Below are 26,827 nucleotides of genomic sequence, written 5' to 3'. Positions count from 1 at the left end.
TAACATCACCCATCAGCTCTGTAATATTGGTTAAATTAACTCCTCCGAGCCTGTTTTCCCAGCTGGAAAGTGTAATAGGACTACGACTCATTTTAAAGGGTTGTTTCTGAGTATTAAGTAGGACAATTATGTAAAGTGGCCAGAACAGTCCCTTGTACACAAAGTCCTCCTTAAATGTTAGGTCCGTCGGGCAAACTTCTACTCAAATGCCACTTCTCCTCTGAAGCTGTCCCTTATACATTTCGAGGGTGCTTCCTGATCTTACACCCCTGTTAAATCATTTAGCACCCTGTCATCAGTTCTTTGCCCAACCCCTTCCCCAAAAGAACTCTAAAAGGTCAGTCACTGTCCCATACTTAGTCTCTCCTAAGGGTTGGCAAATTCAGCTCCTGAGAGGTGTTCCAGAAGTTTTTGTTTTTGTTTCGGACGACTTCGCTTAACGGATTGGGCGGTAGGACTGCGGGCGAGAGGGAGGGCACCGCCCACGGAGCAGAGGGGCGTGCCCGCCCCGGGTGCGCTCGCCAGATACTCCTGGCCGGGCCTCCACCGTAGATCCGGATCCACCCGCAGATAGTGATGGGGCCTGCGCTCGCCCACCAGGCTGGGTAGCGTCCCGTTACCGGAACCCACGCCTGGAAGGGCGAGTTTCGGGAAGAGACAAGTTCAGGCGGCTGCGGCTGCCTCTGGGCGGGCGCCTGGGCCCAGGCCAGGGCTCCCCTCCCGACCGCGCCCCCGCCCCGCGCATCGCCCGGCTCCCCGGTGCCCTCCCGACGCCGGCTGGCCCGGGAGCCTCGCGGACGTGACGCCGCTGGCGGAAGTGACGTTTTCCCGCGGTTGGACGCGGCGCTCGGTTGCCGGGCGGGGGAGGGCTCGTCCGGTTTTTCTCAGGGGACGTTCAAATTATTTTTGTAACGGGAGTCGGCAGAGGACGGGGCGTGCCCGACGTGCGCGCGTCCTCCCTCCCCGGCCCTCCTCCAGCGTCCGCTGGCGCCTGCCCTGCGAGGGCGTCATGCCGCCCAAAACCCCCCGTAGAGCAGCAGCCGCCGCCGCCGCCGCCGCCGCCGCCGCGGAGCCCCCGCCGCCTCCCCCGCCGCCCCCTCCTGAGGAGGACCCCGAGCAGGATAGCGGCCCCGAGGACCTGCCTCTGGCCAGGTGAGCGAGCCGAGCCGCCGCCGCGGGCGGCGCGCAGGAAGGGCGCCCGGAGGGTGCGTCGGCGGGCGCCGCGGCGTCTAGGCGGGGGCGCGTCTCCGCCGGGGACCGGGTCCCGGCGGGAGTAGGGACTCTCCCGGTGCCCCACCGCCGCGGAGCGCCCGGAGGAGGCTGACAGGAGTCTGGGTTCGGGAGCGAGGAGAGGGCGGCCGGGAGGGGTCTCGGCTCCAGCTTGACAGGTGTCGGGCGGGTGGGGCTCGGGTCGCTGAGCGAAGTGACAGGTGCCGCCTTTCCTCCGCGAGACTGGAGTCTCGCAGGCGGCGGGTGATTTCGAGACCCCATCAAATGCAAAACGAAAAAAACACTGGTGCCTGTTGGAGAGGTTTTTCTCATGTTGAGGTTTGTAGTCCTCCGGTGGTCATTTGACTTTATGTTTTGGTCTCCTGCGATGCAGCAGTTGGAAAGTATTTTCCTCTGGGCGTGCAGCTGCATCTGAAGCCCAGTCCTGGGAGAGGCCAGCCAGAAAAGCCTTGGACGCTGCTGCAGAGATGCCATCGGACGTGAAGCGCAGGGTCCTGGGTGTCAGTTGCCCCCAGGAAACTCGGCTGAGGTGCTTTATGGCGTTCCCTTAGAAGAGTGCTTTCAGTACGTGAGGATTCACAGCCATCGGTAGTGACTGGTGGAACATAACTCTTTAGAGGAACTGGTGCATGGGCGAAAATATTGTGAGACATTTAGCCCAAGAGCTTGAAAGTTTCTAAACTTTTTCTTTTTTCTCGTTGCATAAAACTCTTCTTTCATGTTAGTCTGCTTCAGCGTGCCTCATTATTTCTTCCATTTTGCGTTTTGGCTTTGAGCCAGCGAGGATCCTGGTGTCCTCCTTTTTTGTTTTGTTTGTTTGAGTACAAAATTAGTGTTTTTGTGCTCACATGGAATTATTTTTTTTTCTCCTAAGTGGATTCTAAATTTAAGCAAGTCCATGATAATGCAGCAGAATATGACAAGGAGATATATATTGCAGCAGCTTATTTTTCTCGATTGTGATGCTTTATGGTTAGAACCTAAGATTGAACGAATACAGTTGTCATTATTATTGTCAGCACTAGCCCTACTTTGAGACTACACATTAGTTTCAAGGGAATGGGACTCCTTTCTGTCCCTCAGTACTCCCTCCTGCAGTTCTAGTCTATCAGCAAGTCCTATTTCTCTTATCTCCCCAGACACTAACAGAATTCGGGACAAATTGTTAAAGATTGGAATGGGCTTTGGAAATGGTTTGTGAAAAGCTATTCGAAATGCATATATTTAGACTGTCTTATGTATTAATTAAAAATCATTCTCGCTAGTTTTAAAAAAAAAAAAGCCCAGGGATGTTCTGGGAGAAGACATTCGTTTCTGATTAGACTGATATATACAGTACTTTCCAGTTTCCCTTTGTAAAGTGCAGTGAAGTCTACTGTAAAGAGCCCCATGTTATCCACAGAGCTTGGAAGCATTCTTGATTATTGTAGGGTAACCAGAAATATTGAAGTTCTGGCCATCACCTGGGAAAAGAGACTTTGTTTCTTTTATTTTGCAAAACTATTTTATATACCTTTAAATGATGGAACTATCAAAAATTCTCCTGTAAGTCAAAACCATGCAGTCTGTTCTTGATTATCCTTACCCATAAAATGTTTCCTTAGCATGGGCTATCAAACTCTACAGGTTAACTACTTAACAAGGATAGAACCACTGCCTGGCAATCTGAAGCCGAGAAACTTACTTGGGATGGATTCAGGGCCCAGTCCAACTGCATTTCCAGTGACAGAGCCCATGTCTACTTTGAGAGTTGAGGTCTTCCTGCTACTGTATTATCTCTGGCTTAAGTGATACAGTTGTAAGGGAAACCATCACTAGGAACAACATACCATCTTCATTCTTGAGATAACCAAAAGGTAATTATGTTTCGAAGTAGGGTTGGCAGTCTGGAATAGTGGTCAGGGGCATGGATTATAGAGTTAGGTTATTGGGTTTATATCAGGGTTTCCCATTTACTGGCTGTGATCTCAGGTGAGTACTTTTAACTTTTCTGATTTGGTACTTATCTGTAAAACAAGGATAATAAGAGTACTTACATAATAGGGCTGATGTGGGGTTCAGTCTACCTTCATCCAGGGTACTTTGTATGGGGCCATAGCAAATACTAAAAAACTGTAAGCTATGCCTCGTACTACTATTATTATTATTAGATGTCAAATAGACATTAAGTGAATGAAAAAGAGTTAGGCAAGAAGAATTTTTTGACTGCTTGTCTTGGTTAAGAAAGATCAAGAAGAAAAGGCTGAATTTGGTCATCATGTAAGAAATACTAGTAGGTAGATTAAATGAAACATTGATTGTATTTTAGCAAAGTTACTGATATTGAATTGATTTTGTAATATTATCTAAGGCTTTCCTCTTGGCTAGTGTCATCCCAGCTTTCCCAAACAGTTTTAGCTATTGTACTTACTTTCCTTCACAAGGCTATTTTGCTGCTCTAAAGTATGTGATTCACCAGACCAGCAGACATTTTTCGCTGTGTGGTATTCTTGTTTTGGAAAGACCGAAGAAGATAAACATATGTTTAAATTCTAAGTGTAATTTTTTTCAAAGATAAATAAGATCCTAAAGTATTTAGTGATGCTTTCTTTCAGGATAGTGCTATTATATGCAAAATATTGAAACAAATATTTAATTAATTTGATTGTAAGTATGTGCCTATTACATGTATATTTTCGTTTGGTAGGCTTGAGTTTGAAGAAACTGAAGAACCTGATTTTACTGCATTATGTCAGAAATTAAGGATACCAGATCATGTCAGAGAAAGAGCTTGGTTAACTTGGGAGAAAGTTTCATCTGTGGATGGAGTCTTGGTAAGGATTGTCTTAAAATTTTTTGAAAACATTTTTCTAATTTTAAAAATAATTTTTAATCACTGTAGAAAATTTAGAAAATGGAAAATATAAAGCAAAGCTAGTAACAATTCTATTACCCAGAGACAATTTACTTCTGATAACATTAAAAATTAAAAAGAACCCAAAACTCTCCATGTAGGCCCCCCACCAAAGTATTTTAAAGCAAATTTTAGGTATCATATTTTATTCATAAATACTTCTGTCTGCTATAAAGACTTTTTAAAAAACAAAAAATGCCTCATAAAATAATTTCATACCTCATAAAATAATTTTTTATATCTTATAAAATAATTTTTAGTATCTCATAATAGTGTTCAAATTTCCTGATTGCCTTAGAATTCAGGATCTTTGGTAATATTTTGAAGTATTTCTTCCATTTTTTCTTTGCATCTGTATGTGTATACCACCAGCAAATAATTATTGATGCTTTATATGTGCTGGGGAATATTATAAACACTTTTCAAAGAACCCATTTGACAATCCATTAAGATGTGAAATATAAAATCTTTATTTTACATGTAAAATGTAAAACCTTCATTTTATAGATGAAGACACTGAAGTAGAGCAAGGTTAAGTAACTTAACCAAGGACCCTGACTAATAAGATCTAAAGCATACTGTATATAACTACATGTATGATCCCATACATGTAGTTATATGTAGGTACATGTAGTTACATATAGGTTTGTGTCTTGTTTAAAAAATTTTTTTCTTAACATATGAGCATTTTCTTATGTTATTAAATATTTTTTGATATTTGATAATGTAGTGTCCAGTGGTAGTGTAATATTTTATTCATTATATGTATTTTAATTTGTTAACTCTTACTGTTATATGACATTTTTTCCTCCAACTTTGGAGCTGTAAAATAATGTGATTAAACATCCTTATTCGTAAGAGTGATGCCTGGCAGAAAGTAAGTCTGTGATAACTTGTTAAATAAATTCATGAACCAATCTCTGATTATTAGAATACATTCTTACAAGTTGAATTACTGAGTCAAAAGCTATGAACATGTATAAAACTCTTGGTAATTATTGCTAAATTGCACTCCAGACACTTTTCATGAGTTTACTTTCTCATCAGTATTGTAGTAGAGTACATGTATGTCTTTTTTTACTGATCAGATCAACGCAACAAAATGTGCTTATGTACATCCCATAAAAATAACTATTTAAAACCATTAAAAAAATCTCTGATGTCTTAGTCTATTTGGACTATTATAACAAATGCCATAAACTGGGTAGCTTATAAACAATAGAAATTTATTTCTCACAGTTCTGGAGGCTGGGAAGTCCAAGATCATGGTGCTGGCAGATTCTGTGTCTGGTGAGGGCCCACTTACTTGTTCATAGATAGTGCGTTGTCACTGGCCTCACTTGGCAGAGTGGGTGGGAGCTTTTACTGGCTTCTTTTATAAGGGCACCAATTCCATTCATGAGGGCTCTGCCCTCCTGACCTAATCACTCCTGAAGGCCTCATCCCCTAATAACATCACATTGGGTATTAGGTTTTCAGCATATGAATTTTGGGGGGGACACAAGCATTCAGTCCATAGTACCTGGTAACAAAAAAAAGGAGAAAACAAATCTCACAGTTCCAAAGATCTGGACATATTCAAGAACTCCATACTAAAAAGGAATACCTTAAGTATCTTGGATGAATGATATTATTGGTATCATCCCAAAGGACCTAATATATATTTCCACTGATTTGGGTACTTCATGTACAGAGCTGTTTCTGTGCATGCCGTTAAAGAGTCCTTCACTTCTCTCTCTTCCATGAATACTAGGCTTTTACTTTTCAGAAGTTGAGAAGGGGTATTTGATTGTAGAGAGTTTGGTGAGTATAGATAGTTTCCAACTTTTAAGCTGGTTGTGTTCCAAATCTCTTTGCAAGTACAATATGGTAGTTAGATTTCCGGGCTGGTTCACAGAAAACTTTTTTTTTTTTTTAACTGAACTGTAGCAGTTAATAGTTTTGGGCTTCAGACTTGAATATATATATATATATATATATATATATATATATATATATATATATATATATACACATACATACATATATATACACACACACACTATATATATATATAAAATATATATATAATATATATATAAAAGTAACATTTCATGTATATGAATATATATATGTATATATATATACACATATATATATGTATGTATATATATATATGAATAAATGTTACTGCTTTTGTATCCTACCCTTTTCTCCTCCTGGCTTTGTCCCTGCTTTCTACGGCAACTGGCACACTTTAAAACTCATCTCCTGATGGAGCTCATGACGGGGACTAGGACATGTGCAGTCATTCCTGGTTGTGTGCTGAGGAAGACAAGAAAGGAATTTCATGTTGCCTTTGGGATTTGGGGTACCTTTTTGTTGGGTACGACTGGATGATGTTGTATTGTCCTGTTATAATTCACCAGACTTTTGCATAGAAATCTTATTTTAAGTGATAGTTAAGTTTCTGAGGGTTGACCTGATAATTTAACCTTCATTTATACAGTAATTTCTAAGGGAGAATATGAGCCAGTGTGTGCTGAGAAGCGAATGAATGACAAAATGAACCTGTTTCCTATGCAGCCATTCTAGTTGCGATTGTCTGTCTTCTTTGAAACAAGAAGAGGAATGTGGTAACTTAGGGCACTTTTTGGCAACTGAAAATAGATAATGTTTATTGGAATAGAGGATGGGTTAAGAGCAAGAATTTGTCATCAGACTGGACTGACTCAAGTCTCAGATCTACCATATACTGGCTCTGTGATCTCGAAAAGTTACCTAAAATCTCCAAGCCTCAGTTTTTTTATTTGTAAAGGGAACTAACAATGATTTTTGGAACTTGGAGTTATTTTGTGGATTAAATAAATTCATGCATATAAAGCACTTATTAGTGTAAATGAGTGCCTATATTAGGTCATGCAAGAGGAATTATTTGACTTAAGAATTACTGCAGAAAATCTTACATTAATATTTTTTTAGGAGAATTTAAGAATCAGTTAAAATGGTTGAAGTTTTAAATGGATGTATAGTGATTCTGATGCAGTATTTTTGCTAAAATCCACATTTTTGAGTTCTTCAGAGTAAAAGAAGTTGTTTATGCATACATGAAAGCATACATTAATTCTTTTAAAGGAAAGGTTTGTGGTATTTTGTCTAGAAATTTCTCCTTGTATAAATGTTTAGTAAGTATGTAATAGGTGATTGCTGTTGTAAGATTAGATTGTGTTCGTGCTGCTTATAGCATATGAATAAAATAAGGAACTTTCCATCAAGAAATTGGCCAGGAATGCTTTTCATACTGTGACTTATGGTGAATCAGTTGTTGGAATTTTGGTTTTCTTTCTGTGTCTTGAATGATAGTGTGGTAGAATAGAAAAGACCTTGGACCTCAGAGCAAAAAACTTTGTAGTTGTAATGTAGCTATATGATTTTAGGCAAATTGGTTAATTCTCCAGTCTCTGTTTGCTCATCTGCAAAGCAGAAATGATGTCTGAATGTCAGTTTCTTTGGGCTTTGCATGTGTATGTGTGTGTGTGTATGTGTGTTTGTATATGTTTTTTGTGTGTATATATTCAAGGGCTTTGAAATATATTGCCCTTGATAGAGGCATTTTTATAGGTCATTATATTTAGAAAGATAATTGAAAAAAATAGTTTGGAATTGGAGTAATACTAGGCATTCCATTTAAGCTATACTGCAGAAATATGATGGGGTTTCTTACTAACCTTAGAAAGCAGAATATCTATTTTAAAATTATGTGTAGTGAAAGGTCCCTTTACCTGTAGTTTTCTAGTCCTTAGTAATATATGTACCCTTTCTGTTTGGCGATGGTGCTGGTATCCTGATTGTATGTGGATGTTGCTGAGCCAAGTGCACTTCAGAACATGTACGTGAACGTTACATTTGTATTACAGTTGTAGGATATTTGCAGCTTCTTTTATTTCTGTTTTTATTAGTCCTCAGATTAATTTTTTAAAACATTTTGTTACAGAGAATTGCAGATATTTATAAAAGTAGGTAGAGAAAATAGTATGACTTCTCATATACCTCTTAACCAGCTTCAGCAGTTATCAGTCATAGCCAAACTCTATTTCTCCCTGACCCCAGATTATTTTAAAGTATCCCAGATATGATGTTTCATCTGTACATATTTCAGTATGTATGGGGAAAAAAATAAGAACTCTTAAAAAAATGACCACAGTTCATCACACCTGACAAAATTAATGAAAATTCCTTAATATCAAGTATCCAGCATTCAAATTTTCTTGATTGTTTCATAAGTTCTTTTTTTTTTTCAGTATGCTCTAATGAGGATTTAAATAAGGTCCATACAGTATGATTGGTTGACTTGTGTCTTAAATCTTTTAATCTGTTGGTTTCACGTCTTCCTTCCCTCCCCCTTTTCCTTTCTTTTCTTTTCTTTTTTTTTTCTTCAATTTATTTGTTGAAGAAACTGGATTGTTTATCCTGTGGAATTTCTTACAGTGTGTATTTTACAGATTGTACCTCCTTCATTGTTTAACATATTTGCTAATTCTCTGTGTTTCCTAGAAATGGATCTAGAGGCCTGATCAGATCCTGGTTTGATATTTTCCAGAAGAAATACTTCAGAGATGTTGTTGTGTTTGACTGTTAGTAGACACATAATGTCTTGCTATCTCTCTCTCTCTTTTTTTCTTTTTTTGATGTAAGCTATTATTGATGACCATTGACTAGATACATCAGGGGTTGCTAAATGGTGAACTGATAACTTTATCATTCCGTTTTCAATTATTAGCTGTAATTCTTCTGTAAATGGAAACTTTCCTCCATCAATTATTCTTATTCTGAAGTACAGATTATTCAGGAAAGGTAGGATAAGTGCTTTATTCTTTGCTTTTATTGACTAGTTTTCAAGCTGATGAGTTTGTTTTGTAACATTCTGTAAAGGTGACCAATGATTATAATCATCTTTTCAAGTATTATCTTGACAGTACCAGTAGCCCAGTTTGACTGTACATAGACATTTAATAAGATCTTTACTCAATGATATTATGACATACTGTTGACCCTTGAACAGTGTGCGGGTTAGGGGCGCCAACCCTCCACACAGTCAACAATCCGCATATGCAGTTCCTTCCTATACAAGGTTCCTCTGTTTCCGCAGTTTCACATCTGAAGGTTCAGCCAACCTTAGGTCACGTAGTAGTATAGTATTTACTACCGAAAAAAGTCTGCCTGTAAGTGGATGCACAGAGTTCATAGCCATGTTCTTCAAGGGTTAACTGTATTTTGTAACATCAAGAATGAATTGGATGTGAGGTCATATAGTATTTAACCTTTGGGATTGTCTTTTTTCATTCAGCTTAATTCCCTGGAGATACAGTGATGTTATATGTCAATATATTAGTTTGCTAAGGCTGCTGTAACAAAATACTACAGACTGGGTGGCTTAGACAGCAGAAATGTATTTTCTCACAGTTTTGGAGGCTGGAAATCCAAGATAAGAGCTGGGCAGCTTTGGTTTCTTCTGAGGCCTCCCTCCTTGGCTTGCAGATGGCTGCCTTCTCCTTATGTTCTGGAATGGTTTTCCTGTGCGCATATCCCTGGCGCCTTTTTGTGTGTCAGATTTCCTGTTCATGTAAGGATGCTAGTCAGATTCAGTAAGGCCCACACTTCTGTCCTCATTTTAACTTACTGTACCTCTTTGAGACCCTGTCTCCAAATACAGTTACATTCTCAGGTACTTGGGGTTAGGGCTGCAACATAGGAATTTTGTGGGGGGAGCTCAATTCAGCCCATTGCAAATAGTTTGTTCGTTGTTTTTTTTTTTTTTTTGGTAGTATTCCATGGTATGGCTGGACCACAGTTTGTTTAATCATTCATTTACTGAAAGATGGATGTGCTGTTCATAGGTTTTAGCTATTATGAATAAAGCTGCTGTGAACATTCGTGTATAGGTTTTTGTGTGGACATCAGTTTTCCACTCTTTAAGTAAACACCAAGGAGTGTGATTGCTGGATCCTGTGGTAAGATCCTATGGTAAGAGTACGTTTATTTTTGTAAGAAACGTCCAGATTATATCCAGAGTGGCTGTATCATTAATGAAAGTTCTTATTGTTTCACATTCTTCCCAGCATTTGGTGTTGTCAGTGTTTTGAATTTTGGCCATTCTAATAGGTGTGCTCTCTCATTGTTTCAATTTGCAATTCTCTAATGATATGTGATGCTGAACATCTTTTCACATGTTTACTTGCCATCTGTACATCTTCTTTGGAGCGGTGACTACACCTTGTGCCAATTTTTAAATCTGCTGTTTATTTTCTTATTGTTTTAGGAGGAGTTTTAGGAGGAGTTTATGTATTTTGGGTAACAGTCCTTTTCAGATATGTCTTTTGCCAATATTTTCTCCCATTCTGTGGCTTGACTTCTCATTATCTTGACAGTGTCTTTCACAGAACAGAAATATTTAATTTTAATAAAGTCTGGTTTATAAATTCTTTTCTGAATCATGCCTTTGGTTGGTATTGTATCTAAGTATCATTGCTATCATACTTCCTGACTTCAAACTATATTACAAAGCTACATTAATCAGAATGGAATGGGATTAGCATTCAAACAGACACATAGATCAATGGAAAAGAATAGAGAGCCCAGAAATAAACCCACACACATATGTGGTCAGTTAATTTGTGACAAAAGGAGCCAAGAATATACAACAGGGGTAAGACAGTGTCTTCAATAAAGGGTGCCGGGAAAACTGGACAGCCACATGCACAAAATGAAACTCACCGTCTCACACCATAGACAAAAACGAGCTTGAAGTGGATTAAAGACTTGAACATAAGAAACCGTAAACCCCTAGAAGAAAACAGGTGGTAAGCTCCTTGACATCAGTCTTGGCGATGATTTTTTGAATTTGACACCAAAAGCAAAGGCAACAAAAGCAAAAATAAACAAGTAGGACTACGTCAAAATAAAAAGCTTCTGTACAGGAAAGGAAAGCATCAACAAAATGAAAAGGCAACCTACCAATTGGGAGAAAATATTTGCAAATCATATATCTGATAAGGGGTTAATATCCAAAATACATAAAGAACAAACAATCCAGTTAAAAACTGGGCAGAGGAACAGAATAGACATATTTCCATAGAAGACATATGGATGGCTTACAGGTACATGAAAAGGTGCTTAACATCTCTAATCATTGGGAAAATGCAAATCAAGCCATAATAAAATATCACTCACATCTGTTAGAATGGCTATTATCAAAAAGACAAGAAATAACAAGTGTTGGTGAGAATGTAGAGAAAAGGGAACCCTAGTACACTGTTGGTAAGAATGTATATTGGTGCAGCCGCTGTGAAAAACTGTACAGAGGGAGGAGAGAGAGATCAAGATAGAGTTAAAGGACACGGGCTCACCTTCACTCACTTGAACACATCAAAACCAGAACTAGATATAGAGCGATGTTTGGTGAAATCGACCCGGGGACTAGCAAGATGACTCTTCTACAACCAAGGCTGTAAAGGAAGAACCACACGAAGGCTGGTAGGAAGGGAGGAGAAGCAAGCTGGTCGGGACCTGTACCTGCTGTGGGGGACACAAGAGGAAGGGGATGTCACAGGCTTGGGAATTATCCCTGAGGGAGTGAGGGATTTGAGCCACATATTAGGCATCCTAGCCCAAGGGTCCAGTGCTGGGAAGATGACCCCCTTAACTGGTTTGAAAATCAGTGGGGCTTACTGGAGAGATATAAGAAACCGAGACACTGCTTTTGAAGAGCATGCACAGACTTGCTTACTCCCAGTCACAGCACAGAGGCAGCAGATGGAAAACTTCCTGGGGCTCTGGCCGGCTTCTCAGGACCGCCCCAGTGTACTTCCCAGCCTGCACAGGGCTCCTGCTCCAGCGCCTCTTGCTCTGGTGCTGCACCCGACTAAGGAGCAGGCTGTTGATGAGAGTGCGCACACGTGGAGGGATCCAAGCCTGCTTGGACCCAGCCCCTGTCTCTGAGTGTGGAGGCAGCCATTACCAGCATGTGTGTCAGTGTGTACACTCGGCGGGGAGTGAAACCAGATCCCGGGCGGAGAATGTTGTCACTCAAGTGAGGCTTCCTTACACACACGCGAGAGGGAGCGAAAGTAGCTCTAGGGTGGAGACTGCCATCGCAGGATTGTGTGCCCCTGCTCACACCTAGAAGGGAGCAAAACCAGGTCAGTGGCATGGCACCAGCCCCTCAAGCCCTGACCCAGCCTCTAACCAAGGCATGTGCACCAGAGGGTGGGGAGAGTGAAATCAGCACAGAAGTACAGCCCCATGCCCTCGAGCTCTGGATGAGCCCCAAACCAAGGCAGGGACTGCCACCCACCTAGCCGAAACCCAGTTCCCTCAGGACTCCTGTTCCAGCCCCTTGAGCCCCACCCCACCTCTCACAGGGCGGTGACAGCCATTAAGCAGAGAAGCCCCAGTTCTGACTAGCCACTCCAACTTCAGCCCTACCTCCTACCAAAGTGTTGGCTGCCAGCACACCCTGAAGGAAGATCCAGACTGTGCTCACCTCAGATCCAGCAGCACTCCTACCAAAGCAACTGGACACATGCAGACTGCATAGAGACATCCCCACATGAGGACCTGCCTTCAAGACTGGGAGAGGTAACTGCTTCACCTAATTTCATGGCGACAGAGAAAGTTAAACAAAATGAGAAGACAGAGGAGTATGTTTCAAATGAAAGAGCAAGAAAAAAACCCTGGGGGGGGGAAAAACAGACTCTAATGAAACAGAGGTAAATACCTGATAAAGAATTCAAAGCGATAGTAATAAGTATGCTAACAGAACTGGGGAAAAGAATAGATGAACACAATGAGAATTTTAACAAGAAACTACACACACAAAAAAACCAGTCAGGGGTCTTTCCTGGTGGCACAGTGGTTGAGAGTCCACCTGCCGATGCAGGGGACACAGGTTCGTGCCCCGGTCCTGGAAGATCCCACATGCCGCAGAGCGGCTGGGCCCGTGAGCCATGGCCACTGAGCCTGCGCGTCCAGAGCCTGTGCTCCGCAAGGGGAGAGGCCAGAACAGCGAGAGGCCCGTATACCGCAAAAAAAAAAAAAAAAAGAGCTGAAGAACACAACAACTGAAGTGAAAAACACACTAGAGAGAATTAACAGCAGGTTAGGTGATACAGGAGAATGCATAAGGGATCTGAAAGAATAACAGAAATCACCCAGTCAGAACAGCAAAAAGAAAAACAGATTTTAAAAAATGAGAAGAATAAGGAACCTTTGGGACAATATCAGGTGCACTAAAATTCACAATATAGGGGTCCGAGAAGGAGAAGAGAGAGAGAAAGGGTAGAAAATGTAATTGTTGGAATTATGGCTGAAAACTTCCCAGACCTAGACAGTGAAACAGATATCCAGGTGCAGGAAACACCCAGAGTCCCAAACAATATGAACCCAAGACGTATCATAATTAAAATGGCAAAAGTTAAAGAGAGAAAAGGCAGCTAGAGAAAAACAGTCACATACATTTCTGTTATGAGTAATTTGTGTCTTCTCTTTCACTCTCTTTTTGTAGTTAATCTGACTATAGGCTTATTGATTTTATTGATCTTTTCAAAGTAACAGATTTTGGTTTCCTTGGTTTTTCTGTTGATTTTCTGTTTTCACTAATTCTTTTGTGTTTAGCTGGCTTTTTTATTGAAATGTTTAAATTCCTTTCTTATTTCCTTTTGTGTATATTCTTTCATTGTTTTCTTTGTAGTTACCATGGAGATTACATTTAACATCCTAAAGTTTTAACACTCTAATTTGAATTTATTCAAGCTTAACTTCAATAACATAGAAGATTATGCTTCTTCAACAGTGCTGTCCATACTCCTTTCAGTTGTTGATGTCACAAAATTATGTCTTTTTATATTGAGAGTCCGAAAACATAAACTAATAATTTTTAATGCATCAGTCTCTTAAATTATGTAGAAAACAAAAAGTGAAGTTACACATTATTATTACAATAATAATATCTTTTGCAATTGCCCTTTTTTTTTTTTGCGGTACGCGGGCCTCTCACTGTTGTGGCCTCTCCCGTTGCGGAGCATAGGCTCTGGACGCGCAGGCTCAGCGGCCATGGCTCACGGGCCCAGCCGCTCCGCGGCATGTGGGATCTTCCTGGACCGGGGCACAAACCCGTGTCCCCTGCATCAGCAGGCGGACTCTCAACCACTGCGCCACCAGGGAAGCCCTGCAATCGCCTATGTAAAAAATTTATTTATTTTATTTATCTTTGCTGCGGTGGGTCTTTGTTGCTGTGCACAGGCTTTCTCTAGTTGTGGCGAGTGGGGGCTACTTTTCATTGCGGTGCACAGGCTTCTCATTGCGGTGGCTTCTCTTGTTGCTGAGCATGGGCTGTAGGCACGCACGCTTCAGTAGTTGTGGCTTGCGGGCTCTAGAGCGCAGGCTCAGTATTTGTGGCTCACGGGCATAGTTGCTCTGAGGCATGTGGGATCTTTCCAGACCAAGGATTGAACCTGTGTCCCCTGCATTGGCAAGCAGATTCTTAACCACTGCACCACCCAGGAAGTCCTGCCCACGTATATACTTTTACTGAGATTTTTATTTCTTCATATGGCTTTGAGTTACTGACTTTAGTCCTTTAATTTCAACCTGCAGGACTCCTTTTAGCATTGCTCATAGGATATGTGTAGTGGTAATGATAATTATCTTCCTCAACTTTTGTTTATCTAAGAATGTCTTAATTTTTTCCTCACTTTTGAAGGACAGTTTTGCTGCCTATAGCAATCCTGGCTGACAGTTTTTTTCTTTTAGCACATTGAATACATCAGCTCCTTCTGAATACTGCCTTCTGGCCTTCAGAGTTTCTGATGAGAAATCTGCAGATAATCTTATTGAAGATCCTTTATACATGATGGCTTTCTTCTTTCTTGCTGCTTTAAAAATTCTCCCTTTGTGGGCTTCCCTGGTGGCGCAGTGGTTGACAGTCTGCCTGCCGATGCAGGGGACACGGGTTCGTGCCCCGGTCCGGGGGGGGTCCCACATGCCGCGGAGTGGCTGGGCCCATGAGCCATGGCCACTGAGCCTGTGCGTCCGGAGCCTGTGCTCTGCAACGGGAGAGGCCACAACAGTGAGAGGCCCGCATACCAAAAAAAAAAAAGAAAAAAAAATTCTCCCTTTGTCCTTGGGACTGGCAGCTTACTTATAATATGTCTTGGAATGGGTCCCTTTGAGTTCATCCTACTTGGAGTTTAAGCTTCTTGGATGCTTATATTCATGTCTTTCATCACATTTTGGCCATTATTTTAAAAAATATTTTCCGTTTCTTTTTTTCTCTCTCTTCTTCTGGAACTCCCATAATGCATATGTTGTTCCACTTAATGGTGTCTCACAGGTCCCTTAGTCTCTGTTCGCTTTTCTTCAGATTTTTTCTTTCTGTTTCTTAGACTCAGTACATTGTCCTGTCTTCAAGTTTGTTGTTTCTTGCTTCTGCTTTCTCAAATCTATCTCTGAATCTCTGTAGTGAATTTTTCATTTTGGTTATTATACTTTTCAGCTCCAGAATTTCTAGAGACTTCTTTTTTAGGTTCTATCTATTGATATTTCCATTTTGTTTGTACATCATTTTCTTGACATATCTTCCTTTAGTTCTTTGAGCATCTTTAAGACACTTGTTTTAAAATTTTCATCTAGTAAATCTGCCATCAAATCTTTTTCAAGGATACTTTCTTTTGGCCAACTTTTTTTTCCTTTAAATGAGCCATACTTTCTTGTTCTTTGTATGCAGTCATTTTTTTGTTGAAAACTGGACATTTGAATCTAATAATGTGGTAAGTCTGATATCACATTCTCCCCACTTCCCTAGAGTTTGCTGTTTGTTTGTTTGTTTTCATTTTTGTTTGGTTTGGTTTTGATTGTTGTAGGCTATGTCTGTGCCAAGGATCAGCCTGAAGTATAAACTTAAGGTCTTCTCAGGCCTTTTCTGATTCTGTGCCTTTCTTGGGTGTGCAGTGTGACTTTCTAATTTCCTCCATTTATTTGGTTACTTTTGAATGTCTTAGTCCAATGTCTGACTCCCAAAAGAGGAAAAAGAGAAAAAAATGAAGAGTAGGGGGAAGGTGCCAACTTTTTAAATCTCCTGGCAGTCACTTCAACTAGAGGGAGAGGTGCTTGCAACAATGGGAGAGGCGCAACAACAGTAGCCCCCATCTCTTTGCCTGCTCCTCCATGATGAGCAGCGATAAGTGATCAGAGCACAGATCTGTGAAATTTGGAGGACTGGGTCCTTTCTGCCCACCCTGGCTTCTGCAGATTCTGTGCAGGCTGTTCCAGGAACATGTACATAGTTGCCTGCCACGTGGGTGACAGTTGGCTATGGGTACCTGTTACTGTGTTCAGAGCTGAAATTGACAGAAATTAACTATCATTTACCTTCTTTGCCTTCCCCTGGAAGTTGTAAGCCTTTAATAGACTCCAGAGTTCCAGAATAGTTATATCCGACAGATTCTGCCAGTGCAACTGTTGTCTGGGTGGGGAGACAGATTTCTAGTGCTTCCTACTCTGCCGTCTTCCCAGAATTCTCTCTTCATATGAGTTTTAGGATCAATTTGTCAGTTTCTTTCAGAAAGACAGTTGAGATTTCAGTAGAGGTTATACTGAATCTCTAGATTAATTTGGGGAGTATTGCCATCTTAACAATATTATCTTCAGATGCATGAGCGTGAAATGTCTTTCCATTTATTGAGATATTCTTTAATTTTTCAACAGTATTTTTAGTTTTTAGAGTACAAGTCTTGCAATTAAAATATTATTCCTAAGTATTTTATTCTTACTGATTCTGTTATAAATGGAATTTGTTTTTGGTTTATTCATTGCTGGTGTATAGAAATACAGTTGACTTTTGCATGTTGATTTTGTATGCTGCAAACTTGCTGAATTCATAGTTTAATTCAAATAGTTTTTTAGTGTATTCCTTAGGATTTTCTGAATACAAGATCATATTGTCTGCAAATAGAGATAGTTTTACTTCTTCCTTTATAATCTGGATGCCTTTTATTTCTTTTTCTTCCCTAATTGCCCTGGCTAGAACCTTCAATACATTGTTGTCTTTTTCCTTATCTTAGGGGGAAGAACATTCAGTCTTTTACCATTATTTATGATGTGGGCTTTTTGTCGATGCCTTTGTCAGGTTGAGGACGTTCCCTTTTATTCCTGTTGTATTGAGTGTTTTGTCAAATGATTTTGGATTTTGTCAAATGATTTTTCTGCATCTATTGAGATAATCATATGTTTTTTTCTCCTTATTGATATAATGTATTATATTATTTTAAGATTTTAAACAACATTGCATTTTTAGGATAAAGTGAGACTTATCCTAAAAATCCCACTTGGTCATAGTCTGTAATTCTTTTCATATATTTGTAAGTTTGGTTTCCTCATATTTTGTTGAGGATTTTTTTTTTTTTTTGGCTGTGTTGGGTCTTTGTTGCTATGCGCGGGCTTTCTCTAGTTGTGGTGAGCGGGGACTACTCTTCATTGCAGTATGCGGGCTTCTCATTGTTGTGGCTTCTCTTGTTGCGGAGCACATGCTCTAGGTGCACAGGCTTCAGTAGTTGTGGCACGTGGGCTCAGTAGTTGTGGCTTGCGAGTTCTAGAGCTCAGGCTCAGTAGTTGTGGTGCATGGGCTTAGTTACTCCACGGCATGTGGGATCTTCCCGGGCCAGGGCATGAACCTGTGTCTCTGGAATTGGCAGGCAGATTCTTAATCACTGCGCCACCAGGGAAGCCCTTTGTTGACGATTTTTATGCATATGTTCATAAGAAATTTTGGTCTCTATTTTCTTTCCTTGTAATGTCTTTGTATGATTTTAGTGTCAGGGTAGTACTGACCTCTCACAGAAGGAGTTGGGAAATGTTTCCTCCTCTTCAGTTTTTATGGAGCAATTTGGTGACTTGATATTAATTCTACTTTAAATATTTGGTAGAATTCACCAGTGAAACCATCTGAGCCTGGACTTTTCTCTGTGTAAGTTTTAAAATTACTAATCCAACCTCTTACCTTGTTAGAGGTCTTTCCAGATGTCAGTTTCTTTTTGAGTTGGTTTCGGTCCAACTCTTTTGGAGTTGGATCTTTTTAGAAATTTGTCCATTTCATCTGTGTTATCTAATTTGTCAGCATGCAGTTGTTCATAGCATTCCTGTTGTAATTCTTTTTTTATTTCTGTAATGTTGGTCTTAATGTCCTTATTTCATTCCTAATTTTAGCTAATTTGAGTCTTTCTTTTTTCTTGATCAATCTAACTAAAAGCTTCCCTATTTTGTTGGTTTTTTCAAAAAACCAGTCTTTGGTTTTATTGGTTTTTCTCTTCTATTCTCTAAAAAATTTAATCAAACCGTTTCCTTCCTATCCTTTTTACCATTTAATGTTTTAAATGTAATATAAATGTTGGATAACATTATTAAAGTTCATCATGAACTACTCAGATATATCTAACATATAATTATATATAATTGTTATAATAATATATAATTTGACTTCCTACTTTTAAAATTGCTTTTTCTTCATGAAAGTTTTTACTGTTGGCCAGTATTGTTTACTGCAGTATATTTTCTTCTTTCTGAGGATCCATGCAAGGAATTTTACTCTCATCTCTTCATGAAGACTAGCTAGGCTTCTTCTGAGAAGCTATTTTATTTTATTTTATTTTATTTTGTGGTCATTATGAATCTTATAACTTATTGTCTACTGTTTTGAATTCCACCTTTCAAGGTGTAGTATGTAGTTTTTCAGATACTAACATCTTGTCATTTTCTCCCACCATTTCTATATTTCCCTTTCAGCATTTCAAAAATATATATATTCATATATAAACACACACCCATATATATTCAAAACTCAAATATACTTGTTTTAAAAAATTTTATAGTAATAGAGTGAAAAGTGAATATCCATTGCTCTCTTTGTATTCCCACTTCTGTAGAAATAACCACTGATAAATTTTTTGCTCATTCTATCCTTTCAACCCTTCCTCACTTCCCCTTTCACACCCACACACACAAAGGATTTTTATTTTACCTCACTGAGGTCTTATTATTTACTTACACTTTTTAGCCAATTTATTATCAGTGTGTTTGAAATAGGCAGTTGATTCAGATGGTTCAAGATTCAAAAGAAATAAAAATGTAAACAGTGAGAAGTCTCTCTCATTCTTTCCCCTAAGCTGCCTGCTTTTCCTCTGTAGGCAGCTAATAAAAGTTTCTAGTTTTTGCATTTTTCTGCACCTTGCTTTTTTCATGTAGTGATGTATCTTGAAGAGCACCTCTCCCTCTGTGTTTAGCTTAATCTTTTTAGTGGATGTATTTCCCATTGTATGGATGTGTAATTTATTTATATATTCCCCTGTTAACAAACATTTAGTTTATTTTTGAACATTTGATACTACAAACTGCTGCAGTGAATAGCTTTTTATATACATTTAATGCACAAATGAGAGTACTGCTGTAGTGTAGATTCCTAGAAGTGAAACCACTGGGTCAGAAGACATTCACATTTTAAAAATTTAATAGATTATGCCTTTGCTCATAGAATAAAATCTTTGCTGATATCTCACTTTTCCAGTGAGGCCTAAGACTGTTTAATACTGTAATCTGCCCCTACTTCTCCCTCAAATTCTCTATTTACTTTACCCTGCTTTTTTTTAAATTGAAGTATAGTTGTTTACAATGTTGTGTTGGTTTCTAGTGTACAGCAAAGTGATTCAGTTACGCACGTGTGTGTGCTTGTGTGTATTGTTACAAGATACTGAATATAGTTCCCTGTGCTGTACAGTAGGACATTGTTGTTTACCTATTTTATAATTTTTTTTTTTTTTTTTGGCTGCATTGGGTCTTTGTTGCTGCGTGTGGGCTTTCTCTAGCTGTGGCCAGCGCAGGCTACTCTTCGTTGTGGTACTTCTCATTGAGGTGGCTTCTCTTGTTGCAGAGCACGGGCTCTAGGCACGTGGGCTTCTGTAGTTGTGGCCCGTGGGCTCAGTAATTGTGGCTCGCGAGTTCTAGAGCACAGGCTCAGTAGTTGTGGTGCATGGGCTTAGTTGCTCCGTGGCATGTGGGATCTTCCCAGACTAGGGATCGAACCTGTGTCCCCTGCATTGGCAGGTGGATTCATAACCACTGTGCCACCAGGGAAGTCCACCTATTTTATAATTTATATATAGTAGTGTGTATCTGTTAATCCCAAGCTCTTTCCCCTTTGGTAACCATAAGTTTGTTTTCTGTGTCTGTGAGTCTGTTTCTGTTTTGTCCATAAGATCATTTGTATCATTTTTTAGATTCCACATGTAAGTGATATCTTATGATACTTGCCTTTGTCTGTCTGACTTACTTCACTTAGTATGATAGTCTCTGGGTCCATCCATGTTGCTGCAGATGGGATTATTTCATTCTTTTTGATGGCTAAGTAATATTCAGTTGTGTATATATACCACATCTTCTTTATCCATTCATCTGTCGATGGACACTTGGCTGCTTCCATGTGTTGGCTATTGTAAATAGTGCTGCTGTGAACATTGGGGTGCATGTATCTTTTCAAATTAGAGTTTTATCCAGATTTATGCCCAGGAGTGGAATTGCAGGATCATATGGTAGCTCTATTTTTAGTTTTTTAAGGAACCTCCATACTGTTCTCCATAGTGTCTGCACCAGTTTACATTCCCACCAACAGTGTACGACACCCTGCTCTTTTTTCTCTCTTTCTTTTTAAAATTTTATTAATTTTATTTATTTTTGGCTGCACTGGGTCTTTGTTGCTGTGCGTGGGCTTTCTCTAGTTGCAGCGAGTGGGGGCTACTCTTTGTTGCGGTGTGCGGGCTTCTCATTGCAGTTGCTTCCCTTGTTGCAGAGCACGGGCTCTAGAGTGCAGGCTCAGTAGTTGTGGTGCACGAGCTTAGTTGCTGCGCAGCATGTGGGATCTTCCTGGACCAGGGCTTGAACCTGTATCTCCTGCATTGGCAGGTGGATTCTTAACCACTGCGCCACCAGGGAAGGCCTCTTTTTCAAACATAGTATATAGTTTACTTATAGATACTGATTTTTGTTTATTATCGTTCTCTTCCCCCTAAAATGTCAGCTCCAGGAAACAGAAATGTTTATTTTGTTTACTGATGTATTCCCAGCAGTTATAATAGTGCTTACTGCTTGGTAGGCATTTAGTAAATATTTACTGAATAAATTAAATGAATTAGAGAATAAGGTACAAAATTATCCTTCCTAAAAAGCCCAATTTCTTTACCCACATATTTTGGATTTTGGAGTCTTATTTTATATAGTTTTCTAAGATTAAAAAAAAATTCTTTTTAGTACATATTAGGATATAAATGACTGAAAACAGCTATAATGTATTTCTTTTAAAAAACTACCCCTCCCTCAATTCCCCACAAACATAGGGATGAACTCTAAGTTTTATTCTCCATATTAGAAGTAGATACCAGAAGGATACATCACACACTATATAGCATCTTCTTTTCCAAAGGATTGGAATGACTGTGGAGATTGTTATAGGCTTCCAGGTTTGCTAGGATATCTTCAATCTCAATTTAATAGGACTATTTGTTTTTCTGTACTTTAAACATCTTTATGCCCTATATAAATATAATTTAGATAAAACAGATGTTGTTTTGAAATAAATGATTGTAAATGATCTATCAGTGAATTAATTAATGTTTTCCTTATTATGTGCATTATAGTTTTAGAGGCCTGATATTCATAATTATTGATGTTCAGATTGGTAGTTATTTCTGCCTGTTACATGTTCAGCTATAAACAGATAGTCAAGTTTATATGAGACCTAGATATTTAGGAGAGCTTTGAAGTGAATTATTTTATCAAAATTTCCTATTCCTCTTCCTGTTTTAATTAACCTCTTTTCAATATGTGCTCTGATTTTCTCATTCTACAAACTTTTTTTTAAGGTAAGTTGAATCAGAATTATCAATATATTGCAGTCAGAAACCACCAAATTTTCCCCACCTTGGATCTGTTTTAAGAAGTTTACCAAACTTAGTTTATTAAATAATAATTTTTCCTAGTTTTATTCAAGGCATACAAAGCTGCCAGCCAGTGCTTTTTTATCAATGTAAAGGTAAATTGTGTTACCTTGCTGCATTGAATTCTAGCAAAAGTGAAGTATTTGCTACTTTAGTTACTGAGGCATTATTGAAAGTAAACATATGGGTTCTCTTAAGTTTTTAAAAATATCAGCACATTTGCCAAAGATTATCATTTTATGATTTGGAACCCTAGAAACTCCCAGACCACAGGACTTGATGATCAATGATCCCTTTCATTTCCCTTCCAATTGAGATTCTTTCATTTTAACGCCAACTCATTTATTCATTAGTTATGTTTTCATTTTTTTCAAGTATTATATGTGATACTGGTAGAAGGAGTTGACATGCAAACTTTGGAAGATACCTTTTATACATATAATTAAATCTGAGTTGTAGGAGTTGACTTCCTCAGTTTTTTTCATCTTTGTTTCTAAGAGTGGTAGACATCGATTTCATTGATCTTTTACAGAAAAACCAATTAATTAGTCGTTGTTTTAATATGGCGGCAGTTTTCTCTCCTCTGTGGCTATATCTTCTTGGGTGGGTCATCTTTTGGGCCTTTGACTCAATAAAGCAAGCAGAGAGCTTGACTAGAAACTAAATTCCAGGTCAGTTATGTATCACATGTTTAGGAAATGAGGTCTGTAGTATCATTTGTTTGTGTGAGTTAGTCTTGTTGATACTCACTAGGTTATCAATGTGTGATCAGGAGCTAAAGAAACTAGTAGAAGCAATATTCTTACCTTATATTTTTTACTCATGATTCAGTTGCTGCTTGTTTCTCTGAGCATACTAGGAGGAAAAAGAGAGAGTAAAAAAAGTCATTCTATCCTATACGGGGGGATGACTGTTGCTACTGCTCTTTTAAAAAATGTGCATTTAACATCAAGTTAGTGCTGGACGTTGTACTAGGTTTTTGGGGGTATAACGGTGTATTAGATATAATTATGCCTTCAAAATGCTTACAGACTAGTTGAGATGTGGACAATTGAGCAAGTAAGTAAACTGAACTTAAGTTTACTTAACTGCTTAAATAGGCCTATCCATTCAGTTCTGTAAGAGCTCTTAAAGGAGGGAGCCCCAGGTACTAAATTCTTGGGCAGAAGGCTAGATGAATCTCAACTTGCCAGGTACATATTTTTCTGGGAGTAGAGTCAACTGTCTCCCCACAAAGGCATTGTGTAACTGGATGGCTAATTCAGTTGGTGTTCACCCTTGAATATGGTATCAAAAATATGATTGAGTACAAATATGATTGAGCTTTTACATTCTTCTTGACTGTGCTACTCTTGCCTTTTGCTTCTTCTGACCACATCAAAGAATTTCCTTGACACTAACTGCTGAGGGCTAATATTATGCAAGTGAGAGGAAGGATTTTCTGGCATATTAGCATGTTATCCCTTTTGCTCCTACATATAACCTTGGTAAGGAGGAAATCCAGGAGTGGAAGATAAAGGCAGCTCTTATCACCTCTACTTCTCTAATACATTTAACTTGTAACTTTATGGCTAATCATGCATTACAGTCTCATGAATCTAGTGTAAGTATGTATCCTTTTGACCCTGAGATAAAGAGCATATTACTTATGGCTTATTTCCATCTTGGTCATGGCTGATATTTTAAAAAGGGAAGATAAGAGAGAGTAGTGTTTTTAACTTTTAAAATTTCAGTTTGAATTCATGTTGGTTATGATAGCATGACTAGTAAGATAACCTACTTTTCAGATGTTTCCAAGATGATTTATGTTACCACTTGGTGGAGCTCTTTTATAAGTTAGTGCTTGCGATAAAGCAAGTACAAGTCATCACTAATTCGGGGTTGTCAGTTGGGTGGTTCAGGTGAACTAAATTAAACGACAGCTTAAATAGGTAGCCTCTTAAGTGTTGATTGTAGATTTCTATTTAAACTATAGTATATGTAATTACAGTTTTAATATTTTAAAGATTTTTCTCAAGAATATTCCTAATTTTTCTCTCTCCTGCTTTGTATAAATTTAGTACTTTTAAATTGACTTACTTTCCCCCCATTTTATAGTTGTTAGGTAACTTAGAAAATGTATCTAGTGTTAATGAAGAAAATGAAAATCATTTGTAATCCTACCACCTAGAGATAATAGTTAACATTTTGATATATATTTGCCTTTCCTTCCTTTTAAAAATTTTTTCACAAAATTAGAGTCAAAATATACACAGAATTTTGTATTCTGGTGTTTTTTTCTCTTAGCATGTCTTTGGTATTTTCCCATGTCCTTATAATCTTTGAAATGTTTTAAGAGTTTTATGTTATTCCATGATATAGCTCTATCATAATTTTTTTAACCATTTTATTTAAAGATATTTAAGCTTTTCCCACTATTTTTACTCTTATAAATAATTCTTTGAACATATATTACACTAAATCTTGACTCAACACTCCAATTATTTTCATAGGATAAATTCTTAGAGATAAAACTGAACTCTTAAGGATCTTGATGCATATTTGCAAATTGTCCTTCAACTGACACTATTCTGAGGTTCAGTATTTTCAAAATACGTTTATTGGAAATTACTGTTTTTTCTTTTGCAAAATGCTTTTTCTTACCCTTTCCCCATTTTTTTCTTCTATTTATTTATTGGTCATTCTTTTGGCTGAGTAAAAATTACTTTTCCTCTGTTTTAACAATTTTTAAGGTGCTGTTCTGAGCCCATTTCGTAATTCTCAACTAAATTTTCAAGAAAACTAATCAGTTACAGATTTTAGGTTGTAAATTGCCATTGGAAAATAGGGCCTGGATCTTGAGAGAGCAGTGAGGGCTGGAAAGCAGGATGAGATATGAGAAACATCTGTATGGAGGTGATGAGGGTGCTATAGAAGTGGATGAGATTGTGGAGGAAAAGAGAAGGTTCTCGGAAAAAGTCCTTGGAATTAGGAAACACTGAAAAAGTTGGGAGAAATAAAGAGAATGCGGATGTTAGAGTGTTTAAAAAGCTAAGGGAAAAAGTTTCATTACAGTGGTGTTAGATGTTGTATACAGGACTTTGTGGATGAAACCAAAGAAAAGGCCATTCAGTTTAGAAAGAGAGCAGTCTTTGGAGACTTCGAGGATAGCGTCAGTAGAATAGTGCTTATATAGTAGATGTGTTCAGTGGATGCAGTAGGTGTGACTGTGAGAGTGTACATGATGAGTATGTGTGTGAATAGTGAGAATAGTGAGAGGTTTAGATGTGTGGTTAGGCCAGTAGCTTGATAAAGTCCAGGGATAGGTTTTTTTTCTTTTTTTAAGGTGGTGCAAGCTTATCTAAAGGGAAATAAGTGTTTAGAAAGAAGTGTTAGAGAAATTACAGAAGACAGAGGGAAGCATTAATAAACTAGGTCTTGAAGGAGATGAGAGGCAGTGTGATCCAAAGTGGGCGATACGGAGGGATTAGATATATTAATTTGAGAGTGGAGGAGAATGTCCATTTGTTAAAGTCAGAAGAGGAAGTTGAAGATGCAGAGACATTGGAGGAAGACTGAAGTTTATGGTGTTTAGAAATTATGTGATGTGGAGAAAAATGTTGAGGCTTTTGGTATTGTGATTCTCTAACCTTCTCAGTAAAATAGAAATGAAGAGTACAGAATAGTAAAGTAGTTAAGAGTATAGGACTCTTAGTGGGGTGATGAGATTAAGGATTTCAGTAGTGAAAATGTTAGGAACATCAATGTAGAAATGTTATTAAGGAACTATTCTTAAATAAATGGAACAATACTAAATTGAGTGTTAAGAAACTTGGGTTTTAGGTCTGTGGCATCGACTGGCTGTGTTGAACAAATCTCAACACTCTAGTCTTTAATTTCTTAATCTGCACAATTAGAAGTAAATCAGATGTCCTTTACGGATTTAAAAATCTTGAATCAAACTGAACTAAAAAAGAACAAAACATAGCTACAGTAATCAAGACATTGTAGTACTAGTAAAAAGAAAGACAAGCAGGTCAGTGGAACAGAACAGAGAATCCAGAAATAGAATTCACACATATATAGTCAGTCTTTGCACACAGAGGTGCTAAGGTAATTCAGTGGAGGAAGGCTATTCCTCTTAACAAACGATGCTGGAGCAATTGGACGTCCATATGCAAAAAAAGAACTTTAATCCCTATCTTGCACCATTTATAAAAGTTAATTCAAATGAATCGTAGATCTAAACTTGTAGAAGATGACATAGGAGAAAATCCTCGTGACCTTGAGTTAAGCAAAGATTTCATAGATAGCACCACCAAAAGCGTGATCTATAAAGCAAAGTAATAAATTGAGCTCCATCAAAATTAAAAACTTATGCTCTTTGGCATACAATATTTAAGAAAATGAAAAGCCACAGATTGGGTGAAGATTTTTGCAAAACACACATCTGTTAAGCGATTTGAATCCAGAATGTATAACTAATTCTTACAACTTAATAAGACAAACAACTGAATAGAAAATTGGCAAAAGATTTGAAAACACCCTTTACCAAAGAAGAGATATGGATGTTAAGTAAGATTTGAAAAAATACTCAATGTCATTAGTCCTTGGGAAAAGGTACCATTACATACCTACTAGGATGGCTAAAAAACAGGCAAGAACAGACAAACAAAAACTAAGTGCTAGTAAGGATGTGAAGCAGCTGGAA

General features: G+C 38.5%; 1 protein-coding gene across 3 annotated transcripts in view; it reads left to right on the top strand.

The window, feature by feature from the left end:
* Positions 1–866: 866 nt before the first annotated feature.
* Positions 867–26,827, top strand: part of RB1 (RB transcriptional corepressor 1) — a gene marked incomplete at its 3' end in the record, with an annotated part of 133,762 nt that continues 107,801 nt past the window's right edge. For all 3 annotated transcript variants that reach the window (XM_082859168.1, XM_082859169.1, XM_082859170.1), the window contains exons 1-2: positions 867–1,152; positions 3,917–4,043. In XM_082859168.1, coding sequence (XP_082715294.1) covers positions 1,010–1,152; positions 3,917–4,043 — 270 coding nt within the window. In that variant the 5' untranslated portion in view covers positions 867–1,009. The remainder of the gene's footprint in view (positions 1,153–3,916; positions 4,044–26,827) is intronic.

The sequence above is a fragment of the Leucopleurus acutus genome, assembly GCF_964270905.1.
Source record: "Leucopleurus acutus genome assembly, chromosome: 18".
NCBI classification, from domain to species: domain Eukaryota; kingdom Metazoa; phylum Chordata; class Mammalia; order Artiodactyla; family Delphinidae; genus Leucopleurus; species Leucopleurus acutus.
Note: the sequence above shows the minus strand (reverse complement) of the source record. Positions and strands in the feature narration are given on the sequence as shown.